The 21,203-nt window shown below is 42.6% G+C and overlaps 1 protein-coding gene across 3 annotated transcripts in view; it reads left to right on the forward strand.

Annotated features, from left to right (window-relative positions):
• CEMIP2 (cell migration inducing hyaluronidase 2) overlaps positions 1-21,203 on the forward strand; it is a 111,408-nt gene that overhangs the window by 86,302 nt on the left and 3,903 nt on the right. For 2 of the 3 annotated variants that reach the window (XM_040417082.1, XM_040417083.1), the window contains exons 16-22: positions 1,507-1,684; positions 12,184-12,399; positions 14,573-14,781; positions 15,145-15,318; positions 17,214-17,433; positions 19,929-20,030; positions 20,710-20,858. In XM_040417082.1, the coding sequence (XP_040273016.1) occupies positions 1,507-1,684; positions 12,184-12,399; positions 14,573-14,781; positions 15,145-15,318; positions 17,214-17,433; positions 19,929-20,030; positions 20,710-20,858 (1,248 nt within the window). Of the gene's footprint in view, positions 1-1,506; positions 1,685-12,183; positions 12,400-14,572; positions 14,782-15,144; positions 15,319-17,213; positions 17,434-17,517; positions 17,615-19,928; positions 20,031-20,709; positions 20,859-21,203 lie in introns of those variants that run through there. The other variant, XR_005776232.1, reaches the window with a different exon arrangement.

The raw sequence follows: 21,203 nt of genomic DNA on the forward strand, positions 1-21,203 counted from the left end.
TGCTGCCTGCAGATTACACTGCATTTTCATTTTGACAGGTTTTCTTTAACTTAAAGGGTTTCTCTCACTTCAGTAAGTGGCATTTATCATGTAGAGGAAGTTTATACAAGGCACTTAGTAATGTATTGTGATTGTTCATATTGCTTCCTTTGCTGGCTGGATTCATTTTTCTATCACATACACTGCTCGTTTCCATGGTTACAGACCACCCTGCAATCTCAGTGGTGGTCGTGCTTGCACACTACAGAGAAAAGCACCAGCCTATGTGCACTCCTACAGTCCCGGCCACCAGAGAGGCTGATGCTTTTTCCTACAGTGTGCAAGCACGACCACCACTAATGGATTGCAGGGTGGTCTGTAACCATGGAAACGAGCAGTGTATAATGGGATGGAAAAATGAATCCAGCCAGCAAAGGAAGCAATATGGAGAATCTTGGTGATCTTTTTAGGGAGATTTTTTTTTTTCTTTTTAGTTTTTATCTAGCATAAAATCCTGCACTTTCTGCATTGGCCACTAAGGCTGACACTTCCTGTTCTGTATAGATCACTTTTGAGCAGTCATCTCATCATAAGCCCAATGACAGATAACTCCTATATATAGCTAACAAAGGATCACACCATAATAGGTGATGACACAGCTTATCTACTACAGTGACCTTTGCACAAGACTAGAACACTCTCCTATAGAAGTCAATGAAACTCCTGTTCTGTCTATGGTCCATGTGACTGCTGTCTCTAGATCACTTTAGCCGCTCATGCAAGGTGGCTGCCCTCATGCAAAATAACATTTAAAAAAATCTACAATCAGAAAATCAAAGCTGATTAGTAAACGTGCGTCAGAATTGGGTTTTAATTGGTAAAAAGCACATAGGTGACACAATGCATTTTCACGCTTTTATTTTTTATTTTTATTTATTTTTGTTGATAATTTGACCCTGGGCTAAAAATATTTTATTTTCAAAATCCGTTTTTTAAGAGTAACAGGTAAATCCAGTAAGCCAAGTAGAGGAAAATGTCTTTCACCAAAAGATTCAGAGAATGATTCTTGTCCGGAAGTCTAGACCCCACTGAGCTGATGTCTGTGGTCACACTTGTTAATCCACAGTGACATGTTTGGGTCCTTCAACCATTTCTAATTTAGCTGCTGCTGCCAAAAATTCTAAGGGATTTCTGGACTTTTTTGGGCATTATTTTTCTGCATTATAATGACAGATGGACATTATAGAGGAGTTCCTACCATGTATTGTATGATCGGCCATATGAGTATATTGAATGGCGGGCACAAACAGCTGCTGTCTGGATGTTGGGGAAGATTGACACCCACAGAACACCTTTTTGAAAGTGAAGCCAGGTTTAATTCATAACTATTGCCGTGATTATCGTGGTGAGGAGCCTCTACTACAGATGGGGGCGCACACGCTGTACACAAATCATGGCACGTATTGAACCATCTTTTGCTTCCACATCTTTAGCATCCTAACAGTCTAATCTGTAATTGTCTTCCAGAACTTTCCCCATCAGAGGCTTCCAGATTTATGATGGGCCGATTCGTCTTACGAAGAGTACTTTTAAAAACTTTGTGCCGACGCCTGACCGCTATACAAGCGCTATTGGCTTCCTAATGAAAAATCAATGGCAGCTCACTCCTAGGAACAATGTTTCATTCCTTAAATTTGGAGCGAATGTAAGTATCTGATCTCTTACTTTACCTTCTTGCAAGACTTCCAATTTGTTGGTGTTTCTCTACATTCCCACCACCTTGTACTGACTCTACAGTATAGCAGGTGTGAGCCTGCCCATCATGGCTGTTCCTTCATACAGTATATGCTAGTGTTTGTTGTAATAAATTGTAGTCAGAATATGAATGTGTCAAATCTAGATGGAAGGATAGCCATGATCAGAGAATATACAATGTACATGCATTAAAGTGGTTGTCTTCCAAGACAAGCCCTTTCAAAATTGGCCCCTGGACTGACCAAGTGACTTCCTTGGATCCCACTCCCAGGACCCCTAGCAAACGGCTAGCTTTGCTGGGGAAAGCTGTGAGAGGTGAAACACCGTATTACATCAATGCTGTTCTTTGTCATACATGGACAGCTTGAGTCCTCCAGAAAAAAGCGGCTCTCCGTTCAGGCTAATAGAAGAGGGGTCGGACCCGCTCTATGACATCTGTGTGCCAAAGTGGGATACATTGATATAAACGCCCTTCTTGAGACAAGCCTTTTAAAAGGTTTGCTAGATATTTATTCTGGCCTCCATCTCTGCTCTGTATCTTCAGGTTGACCTATGGGAGATGTAGTTTTCCTTGAGGGAGAGCCAGCAGAGGACTTGACACTATGAAAAATGTGTTCTTGTTCATTATTTGAGTTACTGCCACCTGCTTGTCAAATGTGACAGACTACGTAGGGGAACGTGTCCCTGAATCCTACGGGGTAGAGCATCGCCTTATCTATCTAGATTAATAGCAGCTGGGGAATCCAGGAGGTGGTGGATCGACGGCATAAAGGACGCTTTCAGATCCAGCCAGCTACAGTCATAGGCCCAGTTTTCAGGTTGGTAATTCTTTCCAGAAGTGCAAACGCTGAAGCTGCAAAGTTGTTCCAATCCCGGATGGGGATAGGATTCTCTTGTAGCCGGACTGTTTAATGTCTGTCTGAGGGGTTACCAGATACAGCAGTGGAGTTTGCTGTTTATTTAGAAGTTTGGATATTTTTCACTTTCACTAGGTCGCTCGTAGCGGTGAAATGTTTTCTCCATGTGCGAGGACATGGCAATGGTCCCTGTGCATATAGAGGTATTCAGCAAAACGGCAGCTCTGATTCTGCAGATGTGAACTCTTTCCCAGTGCTGTGTGTAGCCGATGATGTCATTACCACCAACAGGATGCTTTATGAATGTACAGTTCTCTTAACCCCTTCAAGACCTCTCCATGCATTGACTTTTCAGCTTTAGTCCTTGCTTTTGCACGCTTTTTACACCACCATTTTGTGGCACATTTATTAACATTTCTGTTACATTCATTTATAATTTGGAAGAAACGCCAAAAAGCAAGGGGTTATTTTTCATTTCAAAATTGTTCTTCACTATGATGTAATATCTGCCTGGTGCAGTAAACTGCCATATGGCCAAAACGTAAGCAGAATAGTATGCTTGCAGAATACAGTACGTCTAGGGGTTGTCCCCCAATCGACAGTTGTGTTACAGGGCTGAAACTATCCAAAAGGTAGGTTATAATGTGCTTTTTTTATGTTAATGCTGTACTTTGCTGTCTCCAGCAATCCTATATAATTTTAATGTAGCAGTGTCGCACATGCTCGGCTGCCACTCCTTTCAAACGCCCCCTCAATGTGGTTGTTCTCTGAAGAGGAACAGGGTCTCGAGATCCCCTTTCTGGTAATCGTGGCGGGGCCTCCAGGGATCAGACATTTATCACCTATACTGTGAAAAGGTGATGAATGTCCCAGGGCTCCAGCCTAAAAAAAATACCTAGTAGCCATTGGCTCCTGAACTGAAAAATTTAGGAGCCAAATCAAATTTTTAGTCGCCAAATCGAAACTGAATCAAAATTTTGGTATCGTGACAACGATATGCCGATCAGATCGGCGTAGGGTTGTTTTGATACCAAAATTTTGATTCGCTTTCGTCACCATAAAAAAGTATTGCGATACTCAATAACGCGCAAAAAAAAAAAAAAAAAAAACAACAAAAAAAGCCGCGTGCATTTCGCATTTTATGAAACATTCGGCCCATAATAGAACCGTCCTATCCTATTTTTTGGGGTGACAAGTTGACTAAAAAATGGCAAATGCTCACCGCATAGGAGATATTTTTGAATAATTTAATAGTTTGGACAGCGCTATGTAATATGTTTATTTATTTATTGTTTATATATTTTATATGTAAAATTGGGAAAGGGGGGATTTAAACTTAATATTTTAGGGTACTTTCACACTAGGGTTATTCTTTTCCGGCATAGAGTTCCGTCACAGGGGCTCTATACCGGAAAAGAACTGATCGGGCATATCCCCATGCATTCTGAATGGAGAGTAATCCGTTCAGGATGCATCAGGACGTCTTCAGTTCAGTCATTTTGACTGATCAGGCAAAAGATAAAACCGCAGCATGCTACGGTTTTATCTCCGGCGAAAAAAAAATGAAGATTTGCCTGAATGCCGGATCCAGCATTTTTCCCCATAGGAATGTATTAGTGCCGGATCCGGCATTCAGAATACCGGAATGCACCCGCACTAAATCCGGACCCATTCACTTCTATGGGGCTGTGCACATGAGCGGTGATTTTCACACATCACTTGTGCGTTGCGTGAAAATTGCAGCATGCTCTGTTGTGCGTTTTTCACGCAACGCAGGCCCCATAGAAGTTAATGTGGCTGCGTGAAAATCGCAAGCAAGTGCGGATGCGGTGCGATTTTCACGCATGGTTCCTAGGATGAAAGTCTATTCACTGTATTATTTTCCCTTTATAACAACATGGTTATAAGGGAAAATAATAGCATTCTGAATACAGAATGCTTAGTAGAAGGTCAATATAATAAACATTGGTGGCGCAGTGCGCCCCCTCCAACACCCCAGTATAATAAACATTGGTGGCGCAGTGCGCCCCTCCAACACCCCAGTATAATAAACATTGGTGGCGCAGTGCGCCCCTCCAACACCCCAATATAATAAACATTGGTGGCGCAGTGTGCCCCACCATCACCCCAGTATAATAAACATTGGTGGCGCAGTGCGCCCCTCCAACACCCCAGTATAATAAACATTGGTGGCGCAGTGCGCCCCCCCATCACCCCAATATAATAAACATTGGTGGCGCAGTGCGCCCCCCATCACCCCAGTATAATAAACATTGGTGGCGCAGTGCGCCCCCCCTCAATATAATAAACATTGGTGGCACAGTGCGCCCCCCATCACCCCAGTATAATAAACATTGGTGGCGCAGTGCGCCCCCCCTCAATATAATAAACATTGGTGGCGCAGTGCGCCCCCCATCACCCCAGTATAATAAACATTGGTGGCGCAGTGCGCCCCCCCTCAATATAATAAACATTGGTGGCGCAGTGCGCCCCCCCTCAATATAATAAACATTGGTGGCGCAGTGCGCCCCCCCTCAATATAATAAACATTGGTGGCGCAGTGCGCCCCCCATCACCCCAGTATAATAAACATTGGTGGCGCAGTGCGCCCCTCCAACACCCCAGTATAATAAACATTGGTGGCGCAGTGCGCCCCCCCAACACCCCAGTATAATAAACATTGGTGGCGCAGTGCGCCCCCCCAACACCCCAGTATAATAAACATTGGTGGCGCAGTGCGCCCCCCAACACCCCAGTATAATAAACATTGGTGGCGCAGTGCGCCCCCCCATCACCCTAATATAATAAACATTGGTGGCGCAGTGCGCCCCTCCAACACCCCAATATAATAAACATTGGTGGCGCAGTGCGCCCCCCCATCACCCTAATATAATAAACATTGGTGGCGCAGTGCGCCCCTCCAACACCCCAGTATAATAAACATTGGTGGCGCAGTGCGCCCCCCCATCACCCTAATATAATAAACATTGGTGGCGCAGTGCGCCCCTCCAACACCCCAGTATAATAAACATTGGTGGCGCAGTGCGCCCCTCCAACACCCCAATATAATAAACATTGGTGGCGCAGTGTGCCCCACCATCACCCCAGTATAATAAACATTGGTGGCGCAGTGCGCCCCTCCAACACCCCAATATAATAAACATTGGTGGCACAGTGTGCCCCACCATCACCCCAGTATAATAAACATTGGTGGCGCAGTGCGCCCCCCCATCACCCCAATACAATGAACATTGGTGGCGCAGTGCGCCCCCTCAAAATAATAAACATTGGTGGCGCAGTGTGCCCCCCCCAATATAATAAACATTGGTGGCGCAGTGGGCAGTGCTAATGAGGGTTAAAAAATAAAAAAATAATTTACTCAACCCTAACCCGCCTCCTGTATTTGTATAAGAAACGTTGGTGGCACAGTGCGCCCCCCCCCCCCCCCCCCCCCCCAAGTATAATAAACATTGGTGGCTCAGTGGGAAGTGCCAATGAGGGTTAAAAATAATAAAAGAAAATTAACTCACCTCCTCCAGTTCATCGCGTAAATGCCGGTCTCCAGTTCTTACTTCTTTCTTCAGGACCTGTGGTGACGTCACTGTGCTCATCACATGATCCATTACCATGGTGATGAGCTCAGTGACGTCACCACAGGTCCTGAAGAAAGAAGTAAGTACAGGAGACCGGCAGCTATGCGATCAACTGGAGGAGGTGAGTTAATTTTCTTTTATTATTTTTAACCCTCATTGGCACTTCCCACTGTGCCACCAATGTTTCTTATACTGGGGTGTTTGGGGGGGGGGGGGGGGGCGCACTGTGCCACCAACGTTTCTTATACAAATACAGGAGGCGGGTGCCGGAATCAAATAGCCGGCACCCGACCTCTGTGACAGGGAGCTGTGATCAGCTGCAGTTAACCCCTCAGGTACCGCACCTGAAGGGTTAACTCAACTGCAGCTGATCGCAGCTCCCTGTCATAGAGGTCGGGGTATTTGATTCCGGCACCCGCCTCCTGTATTTGTATTACAGGTCAGTTTTCTTCATTGGTGGCGCAGTGGCCACAGCCCCTCCCCTCCTTCTCCCGTCTCTTCTTATTGGTGGAGGCGGCGGCAGCAGCAGCACAGGGGGGAGGGAGAGACTCCTCCTGCGCTGCTGAGAACATCAGCTCCTGTGCCGCCGCTGTATTGAGCAGAGCTGCGGCGGCGGGTCCAGTCGCAAATGGCGACAAGACTAAAAAGTCTTGTCGCCATTTGTAAATTCTAAGTCGCATTGGCGACCATTTTGGTCGCCATCTGGAGCCCTGTGTCCAGTATAGGAAAACCCCTATAACCCTTTCCCCAACACACAACCTGTATGTATGTATGTATGTATGTATGTACATACACAAACTTACTGATGCATGCACATGTCTTGGTGACCATATGGCTGACTTTGCAGGACAGATAATGTCTGTGGGAAACAGATATATTTTGTTACGGAGAACAGTTATTCATCAAGGATGGTATCAAACAAAATATAGTGGTCTGGATAGAACAGTTAATAAGTGAGTGAATTCCATTTAGCAGTAGTGTGAAGCCTAAATGTACCCCTATGGGTTATGGCAAACTCTTTCTAACAAAGCTAGACCCAGCCCTGTACCTCACATGGAGAGATCTCCTTATTCATTTCTCCAAATAGACTTATTTCAGGCTGGTAGCTCAGGGGTGTGTCCTTTCTCAGGGAGCATGTTCTGTCTGCTTCAGCTCTCTTCCTATCACAGATCAGGGGTGTGTCCTTTTTCAGGGAGCGTGTTCTGTCTGCTTCAGCTCTCTTCCTATCACAGCTCAGGGGTGTGTCCTTTCTGATGTAATCTTTCATTGTAACGGTCACAGCTTCTAACAGAAGATATAGCTGGTGACAGTTGAAGATTTAAACTGAGCATGTGCGACCACATCACTGAGGTGGACAAGAAATAAGGAGAAGAACAAACATGTGGCGCCATACAGATACATTTTATTGAGTAGCTCAGTGACCATACAAAATTTTTAATTACATGCAATTACAAAAGTATTCAGATCCAGGCGCTGGTTTGAAAAATGCATAATATTTTTTATGGGACAACCCCTTTAACCACTACATATGCGTCATGGCAGTCTGTGAATATACTGGCAGTTGCAGTATTTGGGATGTACGGTATAATTTAGTACATTGTGAATTTTCTCCATGCATAATAAACATACTATATTTGGCCCCATTTCGCCATATAACATGTGACATTGCATATGTTCTTCTGCGTTGCTTAATTATTGACCACCAAGAAAAGGATTGTTTCTTCACTCTTTGGAAATCTGGCATGGAGCAGACAGCTTCTCTTGATTATAGCAATGTTTCCTTTGTATATTTTACTATGCCTTTAGACCAGATTTCCTATATTACACTATGTAGGTTAATAACACGTGTCTTTGCTTAAGCTAAAGAACATATTGTAGTAATGTAAGATGTTCTGTTTTGAATTTGTAGAATTGATCTCTTTTAAAAAACAACATGTATTTCTTAAGGCTGATCATGATGACCTGCTGTTTTTTATGTTTATTCCCTTATGCTAATAGTTACACTATGTCCTTGTGTCCACGTGACAGCTGCTTTACATTGCTGAGGCCAGTGATTGGCTACAGCGGTGCCTTAGGTATGTGGGTACATCACTGCTGCAGCCAAGACAGGGACATCATGGCTTTAGCAATAAAGGAGGGTATATGTTATTTTATTAATTTATTGAAAATGCTGTCTTATAAAATATTTCGGACAAGCCCTTTAAAGAAAACCTTTCAGCTCTCTTGACATGTCCAAGTATTTGCCCCCTTACAGATTTCTTTCATTTTGCACATTTGTCACACTAAAATGTTTCAGATTATCTAACAAATTTGAATATCAGACAAAGATAACTTGAGTAAATACAAAAAAATCTGTTTTTAAAGGGAACCTGTCATCAACTTTATGCTGATCTCACTGATGGCAGCATAAAGTAGTGACAAATGCTGATGTCAGAGGTGTGTCTCTCATGAGCTAAAAGTAAGTGGTTGCCGAGAACCAGCATCATAATCATTGCAGACTGGGCCTGGAAAAGAGTCAAATCTACCTGAGAAGAGTCCTGGTTATCCATAATCTCCAGCTCTCCTCGCCCACCTGCTGATGAGTGGCAGTTCTCTCCTAGAGAGAGAGGGAGAAAACTAGGTAGAAGACTGTCAGTCATCAGCAGGTGGGCAGGAGAGCAGGAATTCATGACTAAGGGCTCATGCACAGGACCGTATGCCCTCTGAGACATACGGTCCGTGAGCAGGCCATATGTCCCGGAGCGGCATTGATCGTGCGCACGGGAGTACACAGCATCATAGATTACAATGATGCTGTGCACGTCGGGCCGCCCGCGGGGCTATTGTCCCGCACCCATAAGATCTTATGATTGCGGGACAGCGGCCCGACGTGTACAGCATCATTGTAATCTATGATGCTGTGCGCACGATGTATGCCGCTCTGGGACATATGGCCTGCTCACGGACCGTATGTCTCGGAGGGCATGTGCATTAGCCCTAACCATGACTCTTCTCGGGTAGATCTGACTCTTTTCAAGGCCTGGGCTGCAATGGTTATTATGCTGGTTCTCGGCAACCACTTACTTTTAGCTGATGATAGACACACCGCTGAAACCAGCATTTCTGTCACTACTTAATACTGCCCTCAGTACGGTCAGCATAAAGTTGATGACAGGTACCCTTTAAATGAGGATTTTGTTTATTAAGTTAAAAAAGGTATCCCAAAACAGCCTGGCCCTATGTGAAAAAATAATCTCCCCCCCCCCCCAAGACTTATTACTGCCAGACCTGTAGAATCAAGAAATCACTTAAATAGAACCTGTCTGACAACATGAAGTAGGCCATAAGATCTAAAAAAAAGCAACACATCATGCCCCGATCTGAAGAAATTCAAGTACAGATGAGAAAGATTGACATCTATCAGACTGGAATGGGTTACAAAGACATTTTTAAGGCTTTGGGACTCTAGCGAACCACATTAAGAGCTATTATACACAAACGAAAAAAACATGGAATAGTGGTGAACCTTCCTAGGAGTGGCCGGCCTACCAGAATTACGACAACTCATACAGGAGGTCACCAAAGAACCCAGAATAACATCTAAAGCGCTGCAGGCCCCACTTGCCTCAGTCACTGTTCATGATTGAACAATAAGAAAGAGATTAAGCAAAAGTAGTATCCATGGGGGAGTTCCAAGACAAAAACCACTGCTGACCAAAAAGAACACAAAGGGCAGTTTCACATTTGCAAAAAAATATCTTGATAATCCCCAAGCCTTTTGGGAAAATATCCTGTGGACTGACAAGACAAAAGTGGAACTTTTTGGAAGGTGTGTGTCCCGTTACATCTGGTGTAAAACTAACACAGCATTTCAGAAAAAGAACATCACACCGACAGTCAAACATGAGGGTGGTAGTGTGATGGTCTGGGGCTGCTTTACTGGACAACTTGCTGTAATTGATGAAACCAGGAATTCTGCTCCCTTCCAGAAATTCCTGAAGAGGATTGTCCGGCCATCAGTTTGTGACCTTAAAGGGCACTTATCATGTAGAGAAAGTTAATACAAGGCACTTACTAATGTATTGTTATTATCCATGTTGCTTCCTTGGCTGGCTGGATTCATTTTTCCATCACATTATACACTGCTCGTTTCCATGGTTATGACCACCCTGCAATCCATCAGTGGTGGTCGTGCTTGTACACTATAGGAAAAAGCACTGGCCTCTCTGGTGGCCGGGACCATAGGAGGGAAACTAGGCTAGTGCTTTTTCCTATTGTGTGCAAGCACGACCACTGCTGCTGGATTGCAGGTGGTCGTAACCATGTGAGCAAGCAGTGTATATTGTGATGGAAAAATGAGTCCAGTCAGCAAAGGAGACAATATGGACAATCACAATCTATTAGTAAGTGGGTCGTATTAACTTTCTCTACATAATAAATGCTATTTGCTGAAGTGAAACAACCCCTTTAAGCTCAATGATCCGAAGCACACCATCATGTCCACCTCTGGCTGAAAAAAAAAATGAAATTAAATTTTTGGAGTGGCCTAGTCAAAGTCCAGTTACATCCGAAGTCGCTTCGTTCATAACTTCGGATTAATGCTGTATGGAGATCAGTCTTCGTACAGTATTAGAATGTATGGGCTCGATGAGCCGAAGTTAATTATTCGCGAAGTCGCCCGTAACTTCGGTAATTGATTTTTAAAGTGAAAAAACACTTTAAAACTGAACTCTGCTTTGGTTCCGACTGGTACCTCTGCTTCACTCATCTCTAGTCCAGACTTAAGTCCAATGTGGCTGAATTAAAACCATTAAATCAATATCGCAAACGCTTGATTTCAGTTTTTGCCGCCAAGGGTGGCACAACCAGTGATTAGGTTTAGGGGGCAATTGTCTTTTCACATAGGGCCAGGTTGTTTGGAAAAGCTATTCTCCCTTAATAAATGAAATCGTCATTTAAAAACTAAAGATATCGGTAAGGGGGCAAATACACTGTATATGTGTGTGTGTATGTGTGTATGTGTGTGTGTGTGTATATATATATATATATATATATATATATATATATATCTATCCATAGAAAAGGTCTGGCAGCACTCCCTTGAAGTTTTGGAATGTAGGGTGCCCTCGGTAATCCCTCGATTCAGGACGGAAAACAGACAATGAAAGTCCGCAGCACTCCTTGAAAAATAAAATGTGCTATTTTATTCACACACATATCAAGTGACAACGTTTCGGTTCTCTCTTTCACCTGACTTGAAAAAGGTTCTGTGAGAGAACCGTAACGTTGTCACTTGATATGTGTGAATAAAATAGCACATTTTATTTTTCAAGGAGTGCTGCGGACTTTCATTGTGTGTGTGTGTGTGTATATATGTGTATATATATTTTTTTTTAAATCGGATCCTTTTTATTGAACATTTTACAGTGTAAATACACGTTTTTCCACAATACATACAAGGATGACATAGAGACATATTGTCCATAGGACTAATAACAAAAAGGGCACCAAACTATGTGTATTAATCCAGTTTCAATCCAACCTCCCCCCCCCCCCCCATCCCACCCCACCCTAACCTACAAAATACAAAGGCACATTTTTAAACATTTCTATTCAGACGTCGAATCCCACAATTTTTCAAATTTCGCTGGACATCCACGCTTCTGGTACACCATCCGTTCATAACTCGGCATTGTGTCAACCGCACTTAGGAATTCGCCTAGGATTGGCGGCGCTGTCTGTATCCAATGTAGGGCTATTTAACTTCCTAGCGACATATAACATTCTCCCTGTAGCTATTTTATGCACCTGCCCAGTGGCCAATTCAGAGACATATCCTAACACACACACTTTCGGGTCAGAGGGTATTCGTACCTTGTATACATCCTGTATTGTCTGACGTACCAACTCCCTATGTGTATATATATAATATATTATATTATATAATTTCTAAAGCATCTTCTCTTAGAACTTTTATTCCTCTTTTAGTCTACCTTATTTTTTTCATTATTACATTACAGGTTTCATTGAGGGCATACTTTGGTCAGTCTGGGCCATGGTTTGAAACCGGTGATATGGACGGAGACAAAAACTCTATCTTCCATGATGTGGATGGATCTGTATCAAATTATAATGATACTTATGTGGCAAGAATGGACAATTTTTTGGTCAGACATCCCAAGTGTGTCAATATTACAGAATGGAATGGGGTCATCTGTAGCGGAAAATATGCACAGGTTAGATTACTGAAAATTTGTGACACTTTTTTTGTTTTCTCTTATTTTACATGCTGATTAAAATGCTTTTGTTATTCTGGCAAAATAATTATGCCAGTCCACTAAGGCAGTCAGTGGCAGAAAGTTGCTTTCTAGCAGTGTGACATGCAGCTGCCACACTGAATGTAGGTGCACATACTTACAACAACATATTCAAAGGAAAATACAGCCAGCCAATATACACTCACCTAAAGAATTATTAGGAACACCTGTTCTATTTCTCATTAATGCAATTATCTAGTCAACCAATCACATGGCAGTTGCTTCAATGTATTTAGGGGTGAGGTCCTGGTCAAGACAATCTCCTGAACTCCAAACTGAATGTCAGAATGGGGAAGAAAGGTGATTTAAGCAATTTTGAGCGTGGCATGGTTGTTGGTGCCAGACGGGCCGGTCTGAGTATTTCACAATCTGCTCAGTTACTGGGATTTTCACGCGCAACCATTTCTAGGGTTTACAAAGAATGGTGTGAAAAGGGAAAAACATCCAGTATGCGGCAGTCCTATGGGCAAAAATGCCTTGTGGATGCTAGAGGTCAGAGGAGAATGGGCCGACTGATTCAAGCTGATAGAAGAGCAACGTTGACTGAAATAACCACTCGTTACAACCGAGGTATGCAGCAAAGCATTTGTGAAGCCACAACACGCACAACCTTGAGGCGGATGGGCTACAACAGCAGAAGACCCCACCGGGTACCACTCATCTCCACTACAAATAGGAAAAAGAGGCTACAATTTGCACGAGCTCACCAAAATTGGACTGTTGAAGACTGGAAAAATGTTGCCTGGTCTGAGTCTCGATTTCTGTTGAGACATTCAAATGGTAGAGTTCGAATTTGGCGTAAACAGAATGAGAACATGTATCCATCATGCCTTGTTACCACTGTGCAGGCTGGTGGTGGTGGTGTAATGGTGTGGGGGATGTTTTCTGGGCACACTTTAGGCCCCTTAGTGCCAATTGGGCATCGTTTAAATGCCACGGGCTACCTGAGCATTGTTTCTGACCATGTCCATCCCTTCATGACCACCATGTACCCATCCTCTGATGGCTACTTCCAGCAGGATAATGCACCATGTCACAAAGCTCGAATCATTTCAAATTGGTTTCTTGAACATGACAATGAGTTCACTGTACTAAAATGGCCCCCACAGTCACCAGATCTCAACCCAATAGAGCATCTTTGGGATGTGGTGGAACGGGAGCTTCGTGCCCTGGATGTGCATCCCTCAAATCTCCATCAACTGCAAGATGCTATCCTATCAATATGGGCCAACATTTCTAAAGAATGCTCTCAGCACCTTGTTGAATCAATGCCACGTAGAATTAAGGCAGTTCTGAAGGCAAAAGGGGGTCCAACACCGTATTAGTATGGTGTTCCTAATAATTCTTTAGGTGAGTGTATAGTCGTTTGGTAGATGGTGCCCGCTCTGTTCTGTGTTTTAGCTGGGTCCATATGCTAATATAAAGGGTGTCTTCTGCAAATTTTTCATTTGTGTTTTATTTTTTTTTTCATTTGTAAGATGGATCGTTCCATGAATTAGAATCTGCAGTAAAGCAAATTGAGGCTTCTAAAAAGTGATGTTATTAGTGATCCCTCAAGATACAATGGTCTCAATATACAATATGTTCAGCATACAATGGTCTTTTCTGGGCCATTGTAAGTAGAAACTAGTGTCACCATACAATACTCCGGCTCAGACCCAACAAATTGACATGGTGATTTCTTTGGTAAACACCGGTTTTGGTTGTCTAGTAGCTCCTCTTACAGTACAGTGCAGTACTATATGTCATGTGCTGCCCTCTATCTGTGCCAGGTTGAGTTCCTCCTTTTGGATGAGCTCCTGTCCTCATCATAGAAAGTGATTTACAGTTTTCATCATCTATTCCTGTTATGCGTAAGGATTAGCTTTGTCTTAGTTATCTGCTTATTTGTCATACATTTTTATTTTCTGTTATCTTGGGATGACATTTTAAGGCTTTGGAACCAATTTCTAGTTTTCTATAGTTATGGACTCGAGTTACAATGGGTTCAACAGACAGTAATTGTCCAGGAACCAATTAACATTGTAACTTGAGAGACCACTGTACTGTTTTATAAATGTCCATAATGTTATTCATGTATTTCCCCCACAAGATCTATGTTCAAGCACGAAATCCCCAGAATCTCACCATGTCCATTGTGAGAGATGAGTATTCTTCCAATCCTATGACTCTTCGGGGAATCAACCAAAAGGCTCCTTACCAGCAATATCAGCCAGTGGTGATGTTGGAAAAGGGGTACACCGTTCACTGGAACGCACAGTCTCCACAAACAACTCATCTTTACCTCATTAACTTTGACAAGTAAGCAAATTCCTTTTGCATAGTTCTTTTAGCTTTATCCTCTTCATTGCTTAATCAAAAGTACCTGAACATTGCATCCAAAAAGTGTGCAGATTGTAGAACATTTCATTCCAAAAAAAAATGTTGCCCTTTTCTTTGCAGTTATAGCCTCAAATCTCATGAGTAGAGTCTCCACTAAATTTTAAAACATGATCTAGGTATTCATTAGTTAGATCAGACACTATTAGGTGATGAGTCTTGGTTTTGAGTAAGCAAATGCGTAGAGTAAACTGACTGGTCCTCTTGATTTTCTATGGAATACCATGGCACCTTATGAGGTCCTTCTCATAGATAGTAGTGAATTATGTGTTATTTATTTTATAGGGGGGACTGGCTTAGAGTTGGTCTGTGTTATCCTCCGGACACAACCTTTCAAGTGACGTCACAAATAGTCAAGACCCAAACGTTTCCTGTTGAAGAATATCAGCCAGTATCCTCCATAGAAGAACTGCAGAAGAGACGGACAGAGGGGAAATTCTTTTTTGATAACAGCACAGGGTAAGGTGTTTGCCAGATTACTGCTTTTGCTTTTATTGTGCAATTTATTTATTTAATTTTTTGGGGGAGTTTTTTTTTTTTTTTTTGTTTTGTTTTTACATTCAATAGAAGGTCTTTGAGATCCTGTCACTAAAGATAGCCATAAAACTTTAGATGGCTGTTGGTGTTGGCCATCTAATTTGTTAGGCAGACAGCTACGGTATTCCTCCCAATCTCCCATACAGACGGTATTCCCCCATATACACACATGCTTGGTTTGGTGTGGTGCGAGTGTTCTCAGTAGGGGAAGGTGAATAAGCTGCTGCCTGACACCAGGTGTCTGGTGGCAGTCCCTTGAGAAAAAAACTGATTTGGCATCATCTGACATTTATCTAATGTATGTGCCCACCTGAAGACTGCCTCTATACATCAGAGGCTCAATGTGATACTCGTATGGCGCTGTGATAGTAGTTGCTCCATCTAAAAGTTTACCAAAGTGCCAAATTGGGGGGCTAAAAACCAAGCACTTTTTAGTTTTGGGGATCATATGATCCTTCTCAGCTGGCCAGTAACTCCTCAGAGAAGTCAGACTGCATCATGTGATCTTTCTGAAGGTACGGGCCACTTACGGAGTAAATGCTGAGAGTTTCCCATAGCGGAATTCTGTGCAGAAAGTCTGTGACGTTTTATAGTCGCAGCAAAGTGGATGAGAATTAAATACATCTTATCCATATGCAATGGAAATTGACATGTGGTGCGGATTGTAACATTTTGCTGTGGATTTCAAGCTTGGATTTTACCCTTGGTAATGCACAGGATGAAATCCAGGTCTCCTCTGCAAGCAAAACCTGTGGCAAGAAACTAATTATGGCTAGTGGAGAGCCGTAAGTGGTGTTTCATGACTTATTTGTTTCCTTTGAACCTCTGAGACCTGCACTGCCCCCTCAGACATAATGCATCTGTTTTTCTTGGGAGCAGGAATACTAATAATAGTGTGATCAGGGTGGTAAACCTCAAAAACAGCATCTGCTGACAGTTATCTAATATGTATGGCCGACTTGAGTAATGTTTTATATTTGCTTAAAGGGGTTCTCCAGGAATAAAAAAAAAAATTACTTAAATATTATTTTATAATAAATATATTCACAAATACCTTTCATTACTTAGAATGGCTTGTTTTGTCTAGGGAGCAATCATTAGGAGAAATAAAATGCCCGCTGTCCTATCAGTACACACAGTACCTGTCCTAATCACACAGGAGGACAAGTTACTTCACCGTAATGAGCCATAGTGCTGCCTCATCCTCCTCTTTGCTCTGCTTGTCAGGAATCATGATCCTGAATACATGTGAATCTCTGTGGGAATGGAGATGATGATGAGACATGAGAGGAGGGTGAGGTGTGGCGAATAAGCAGAAGCACTTGTTTACAGTCTCCATTACCACAGTCTGTCCTATCCATCCTCTCTGTACTTCATGTCTCTTCATGAACTAAATTCCCCAGAGATTCAGCTAAAGTTCTTATCATCTATATTCAGGATCATAATCCCTGACAAGCAGAGCAGAGAGGAGGATGAGGCAGCTCTTTACCTCAGTGTTGTAAAGTAACTTGTCCTCATGTGTGATCAGGACAGGTTTTGTGTGAACTGATGGGACAGCGGCCTTTTTGTTTCTCTTGATGATTGAATAAATCATGAAACTTATTTGAGAATATATTTATTATAAAGTAATATTAAAGCATTTTAATTTTCCCTAATTCCAGGAGAACACCTTTAACCTATTCTTACTTTAAAGATTCACTGTGAAATGGGTGTCATAACTGTGCAGCTACGAAGATAATGGGTGCTGGCAGTTAAGTTAAGAGGACAGTTTAAATAATGTAATGGCTAGAATTTTTTTTTTTCCCAATCCATTTTAGATTACTTTTCCTCTTTCTCCAAGCAAAACACAGCCGGGACAGCCACGGCTACTGCTCTTCTCAGGGATGTGAAAGAGTTATGATCAATGCCACATTTCGATCCAGAGCAACCGGCAACTGCATGACCAACGCATACCCTAAATATGCCAAAGCACCTTCCGCAACAAAACCAATGCCAGTTAAATCCACTGCAACTTGCACAGACTGTGGAGCATCCCAGGTACTGCTAAAGATACTTATTCATAAATAATTCTGCAGCTGGATCTCCAATATGTGACCAGCTGAACCTGACATCCCATTACAGGATGACCAACATGGACACACATGTGAACAGGTTGGCGGAAGTGCACCAGTTATATAGCGGCTCTTTACGGCACAGAAACCCAACACGAGAAGACTAAGTAATTTTTTCACAACATATATGAATTATTAGTCCTAACTTATTCATATGAAATTGGAGGCATATGGAGGGACAGTAGAGTCCTACACACATCCATAATTATCTCCATTATGGCTCTCTACAAGACCATAATGCAGCCATATGCGTGAGGCTGAACTGAAAGATCATGTAACAGGAAAGGGTTAAATTGGCTTCACAGGAGAGAGAATATGTTAGAAACAATTACAAACGAGTTCTTCAGCAGTCAAGGATAGAAATATCTGACTGTTCAGCGACAGAAGAATAGGTGCTGTTCACAAGTGTAGGGATGGCTCTTGTGGTATAGCTGCACCCCCATGTTTGCGTTTTATGAGCAGAATTTCTCAGTAAAACTGGACCAATAACTAACTTTAAAATTCGATAAAACTGTCTACTGGGAGCTTCAAATTTGCGAGGTTGACCTCCAGATGTTTGCTGAGAAATGAAGGAGTTGTAACTGTCCTTGTGCAAAAGGAACTTGACATGTTGAACTTTCAGGAGCTAAAGTATCTAGCAAAATCACTCGTACTGAGTGGTTCCTGGACTCCTTAGGAGACCGAAAGGTACATGTTAAGTTTTTATACATATTTATGTGGCATCTAGTGTACCAAGTGTATTAAATTGGCTGGTCAGTGGTGATGTCGCAGGTTATGTAATTAGCCTTCAACACATGCTCTGTATTGAGATGTTTGTCATTTTGGCTGGGCTGCCAAACACCGGTTTAAACTTCAGCCACACACCGCACACGGATGGCCGTGCTGAAGACATTCAGTCTTGTTTGAGGGAAACTGTGTTCCTGAAGTGTCGTAGGTGTCCTTGGTAAAGAGCAAATGAAGCATATCCCCTGAATTTCACTTCACTCTGTTTTTGGCTACTGCTTTTCCTACTGGAAATTTATGAATCTATTGCCGTTGGGTGTTTATAGTTGAAGGTGTTTCCCTGCATAGTCTTTCACTGTTCAATCATTGCTCACAGTGCCATACTGTATTATTATTATTATTTATTATTAAAGCGCCATTCATTCAATGGCGCTGTACATTTGATAAGGGGTACACATACATAATACAGACAATTGCAACGAGCATGAACAAGACGAGTTACAAACTGGTACAGAAGAAGAGAGAGCCCTGCCCGTGAGGGCTTACAATCTAGAAGGTATGGAGGAAGGACACAGTAGGTGAGGGTAAAGCTGGTCATGACTGCATAGCAGCAGCAGGGTCACTGGTTGTAGGCTTGTCTGAAGAGGTGGGTTTTCAGGTTTCTTTTGAAGGATTCCACTGTAGCTGAGATGTAGAGTGTTGGGGTAGAGAGTTCCAGAGTATGGGGGATGCACCAGAGAAATCTTAGAGGCTGTTGTGGGAAGAGGTGATAAGAGGAGAGGAGAGAAGGAGGTCTTGTGAGGATCGGAGATTACGTGTGGGTATGTATCGGGAAAGTAGCTCAAAGATGTAGGCAGGGGACAGGTTGTGGACGGCCTTATATGTATTTGTTAGAATTTTGAACTGAATTCGCTGGACAATGGGGAGCCAGTGAAGGGATTGGCAAAGGAGGGAGGCAGAGGAGTAACGGGGGGAGAGGTGGATAAGTTGGGCAGCAGAGTTGAGGTTAGATTGGAGGTGTGCAAGGCTGCTAGATGGAAGGCCACAGAGGAGGATGTTACAGTAGTATAGGCGGGAGATGATGAGGTCATGTACAAGCATTTTTGCAGACTTGTGGTTGAGGAAAGCTCCGATGCGGGAGATATTTTTGAGTTGGAGGCGGCAGGTGGTGGAAAGGGCTTGGATGTGCTGTCTGAAGGAGAGGGCAGAATCCAAGTTCGTTCCAAGACCGCGTACTGGGGAGAGTGTGCAGCCATTGATTGTGATTGATAAAGATGGGGGAAAGATGATAAATTCTGTTAGACTCATACCCCTCTGAGAATGGAAATGACAACGCCAAGTTGTCAATTTTATCATTACAATTCCAGGAACATCCTAACTCAGAGTTCTAAGGAATGATGCCCCTGAATTTTTTATAATGGGGAATTCAATTATTTATTTACTTAAAATCTGCATCTCCGGAGAGGTGACTGCACAACCAGACTGACAAATATGAGTAGTCTATTGGCCTATCCGTATGTACCCATATCTGGTGGAGGTCTAGCCTGATTGGCTAACTGTCTAACATGCAGCTAAATTTAATGGCTTGTAACCAAAGTAAAGAGAAAATCTTTATTTGCACAATTTGTATATTTGCATTTCAGTGAATAGAATGGGAATTGTATGATTAATATTGCGTATTTTATGCTCTGATTGTAGGTTGTCTTTACCAGCGATCCTCATAATACCTACCTCCCCGTGGAAATTCAATCCCTTAGTAAAGAAGAAATCCAACAAGGGGCTGCCGAGTCTTTTATTTCGGTAGGATACCATGTGAGCTGTGAAGTGGAATAGTGAGATTGTGAGGAGGAGTTGAGCAGCTTGATATTTATACTGATGACTTTGGGCTTATGAGTCCGGTGGGTGGTCTTACTCAATGACAGTCTTTGTGGATCTAAAGATTGCTGTCAATCACACGCCGAAACAGAGGTTTACATCAAAGGATTCCAAATGACACAATATTTTCACGTCACATACATGCATCTGCTCAGCACCTCCTGTTTAATAAGTCTGTCTATAGATAAGGCAGTATGGTCGGTATGACAGGTTTCTTTTAAAGGGTTTACAAGGTTATTTCACCTTTCACTGTGATCATGGAGACTATAGAATTTTTCGCGTTCTGACAACTGTGAAAATGCCACTATTTAGTTCTGCACAGAGAACAGCATTGTCCTTTGAGCATAGAAAATAAAATATTAGCTGTCCTACAAGTTATTGACTTTAACTTCTTGGCTGTCCTTTTGGCCAGGGATTTCTCTATTTTAGGCTCCTGCAGCAGTGAGGAAATGTACATGAAATTTAGCTCTGAGTTTTCAGTCTCTTCAGAAAGATCTTTATTATAAGAAGTGTCATCTTAGGTTTGGATGAGAGGATATGAAAGAAAATGGCTTGTGTTCCTATTATGGTTGGCAATCTTTTTGTTGCTTTCATCTGTTTTCAGGTTAATGGCACCAAGTATTCCTTCCAAGAAGTTGGTTTATTCGTGGTTGTCATTGACGCTTGCACTGGAGCAGTAAAAGAAGACTTGTTCTTTCCGCAAGAAGATCTCGAGCGACTGGAAAAATATTTAGAAAATAAAATCCCTCAAAGGTATATGTTTATTTTTAGTCTTTCTGCATCTTATCGGTTTTCTTGGGAACTTGTTCTGTCTTCAGAAAGTTATCAACGAGCACTGCATTGGTGGTAAATGCAGAAAAATGTCCACACTTCAACATTTAGGCTACGGCTTCACAGAGACTTGGGATTTCTAGGTAAACCACTTAAAATAGCAGTTTACCGCAACTCGCAAGTAACCAGATTCTCTATGATGGGGCTGAGACAGTATGACAATCACAAGACTTCCATCCTGAGGACACAGAGAAACAGGAACATTTTACTTCAGAATTTCTCCAAAGGGTTACAGTTGTTCTCTGGAGGTCCCATCAGTGTGTCACC

Source organism: Bufo bufo, chromosome 2, assembly GCF_905171765.1.
Source record: "Bufo bufo chromosome 2, aBufBuf1.1, whole genome shotgun sequence".
Lineage (NCBI taxonomy): Eukaryota > Metazoa > Chordata > Amphibia > Anura > Bufonidae > Bufo > Bufo bufo.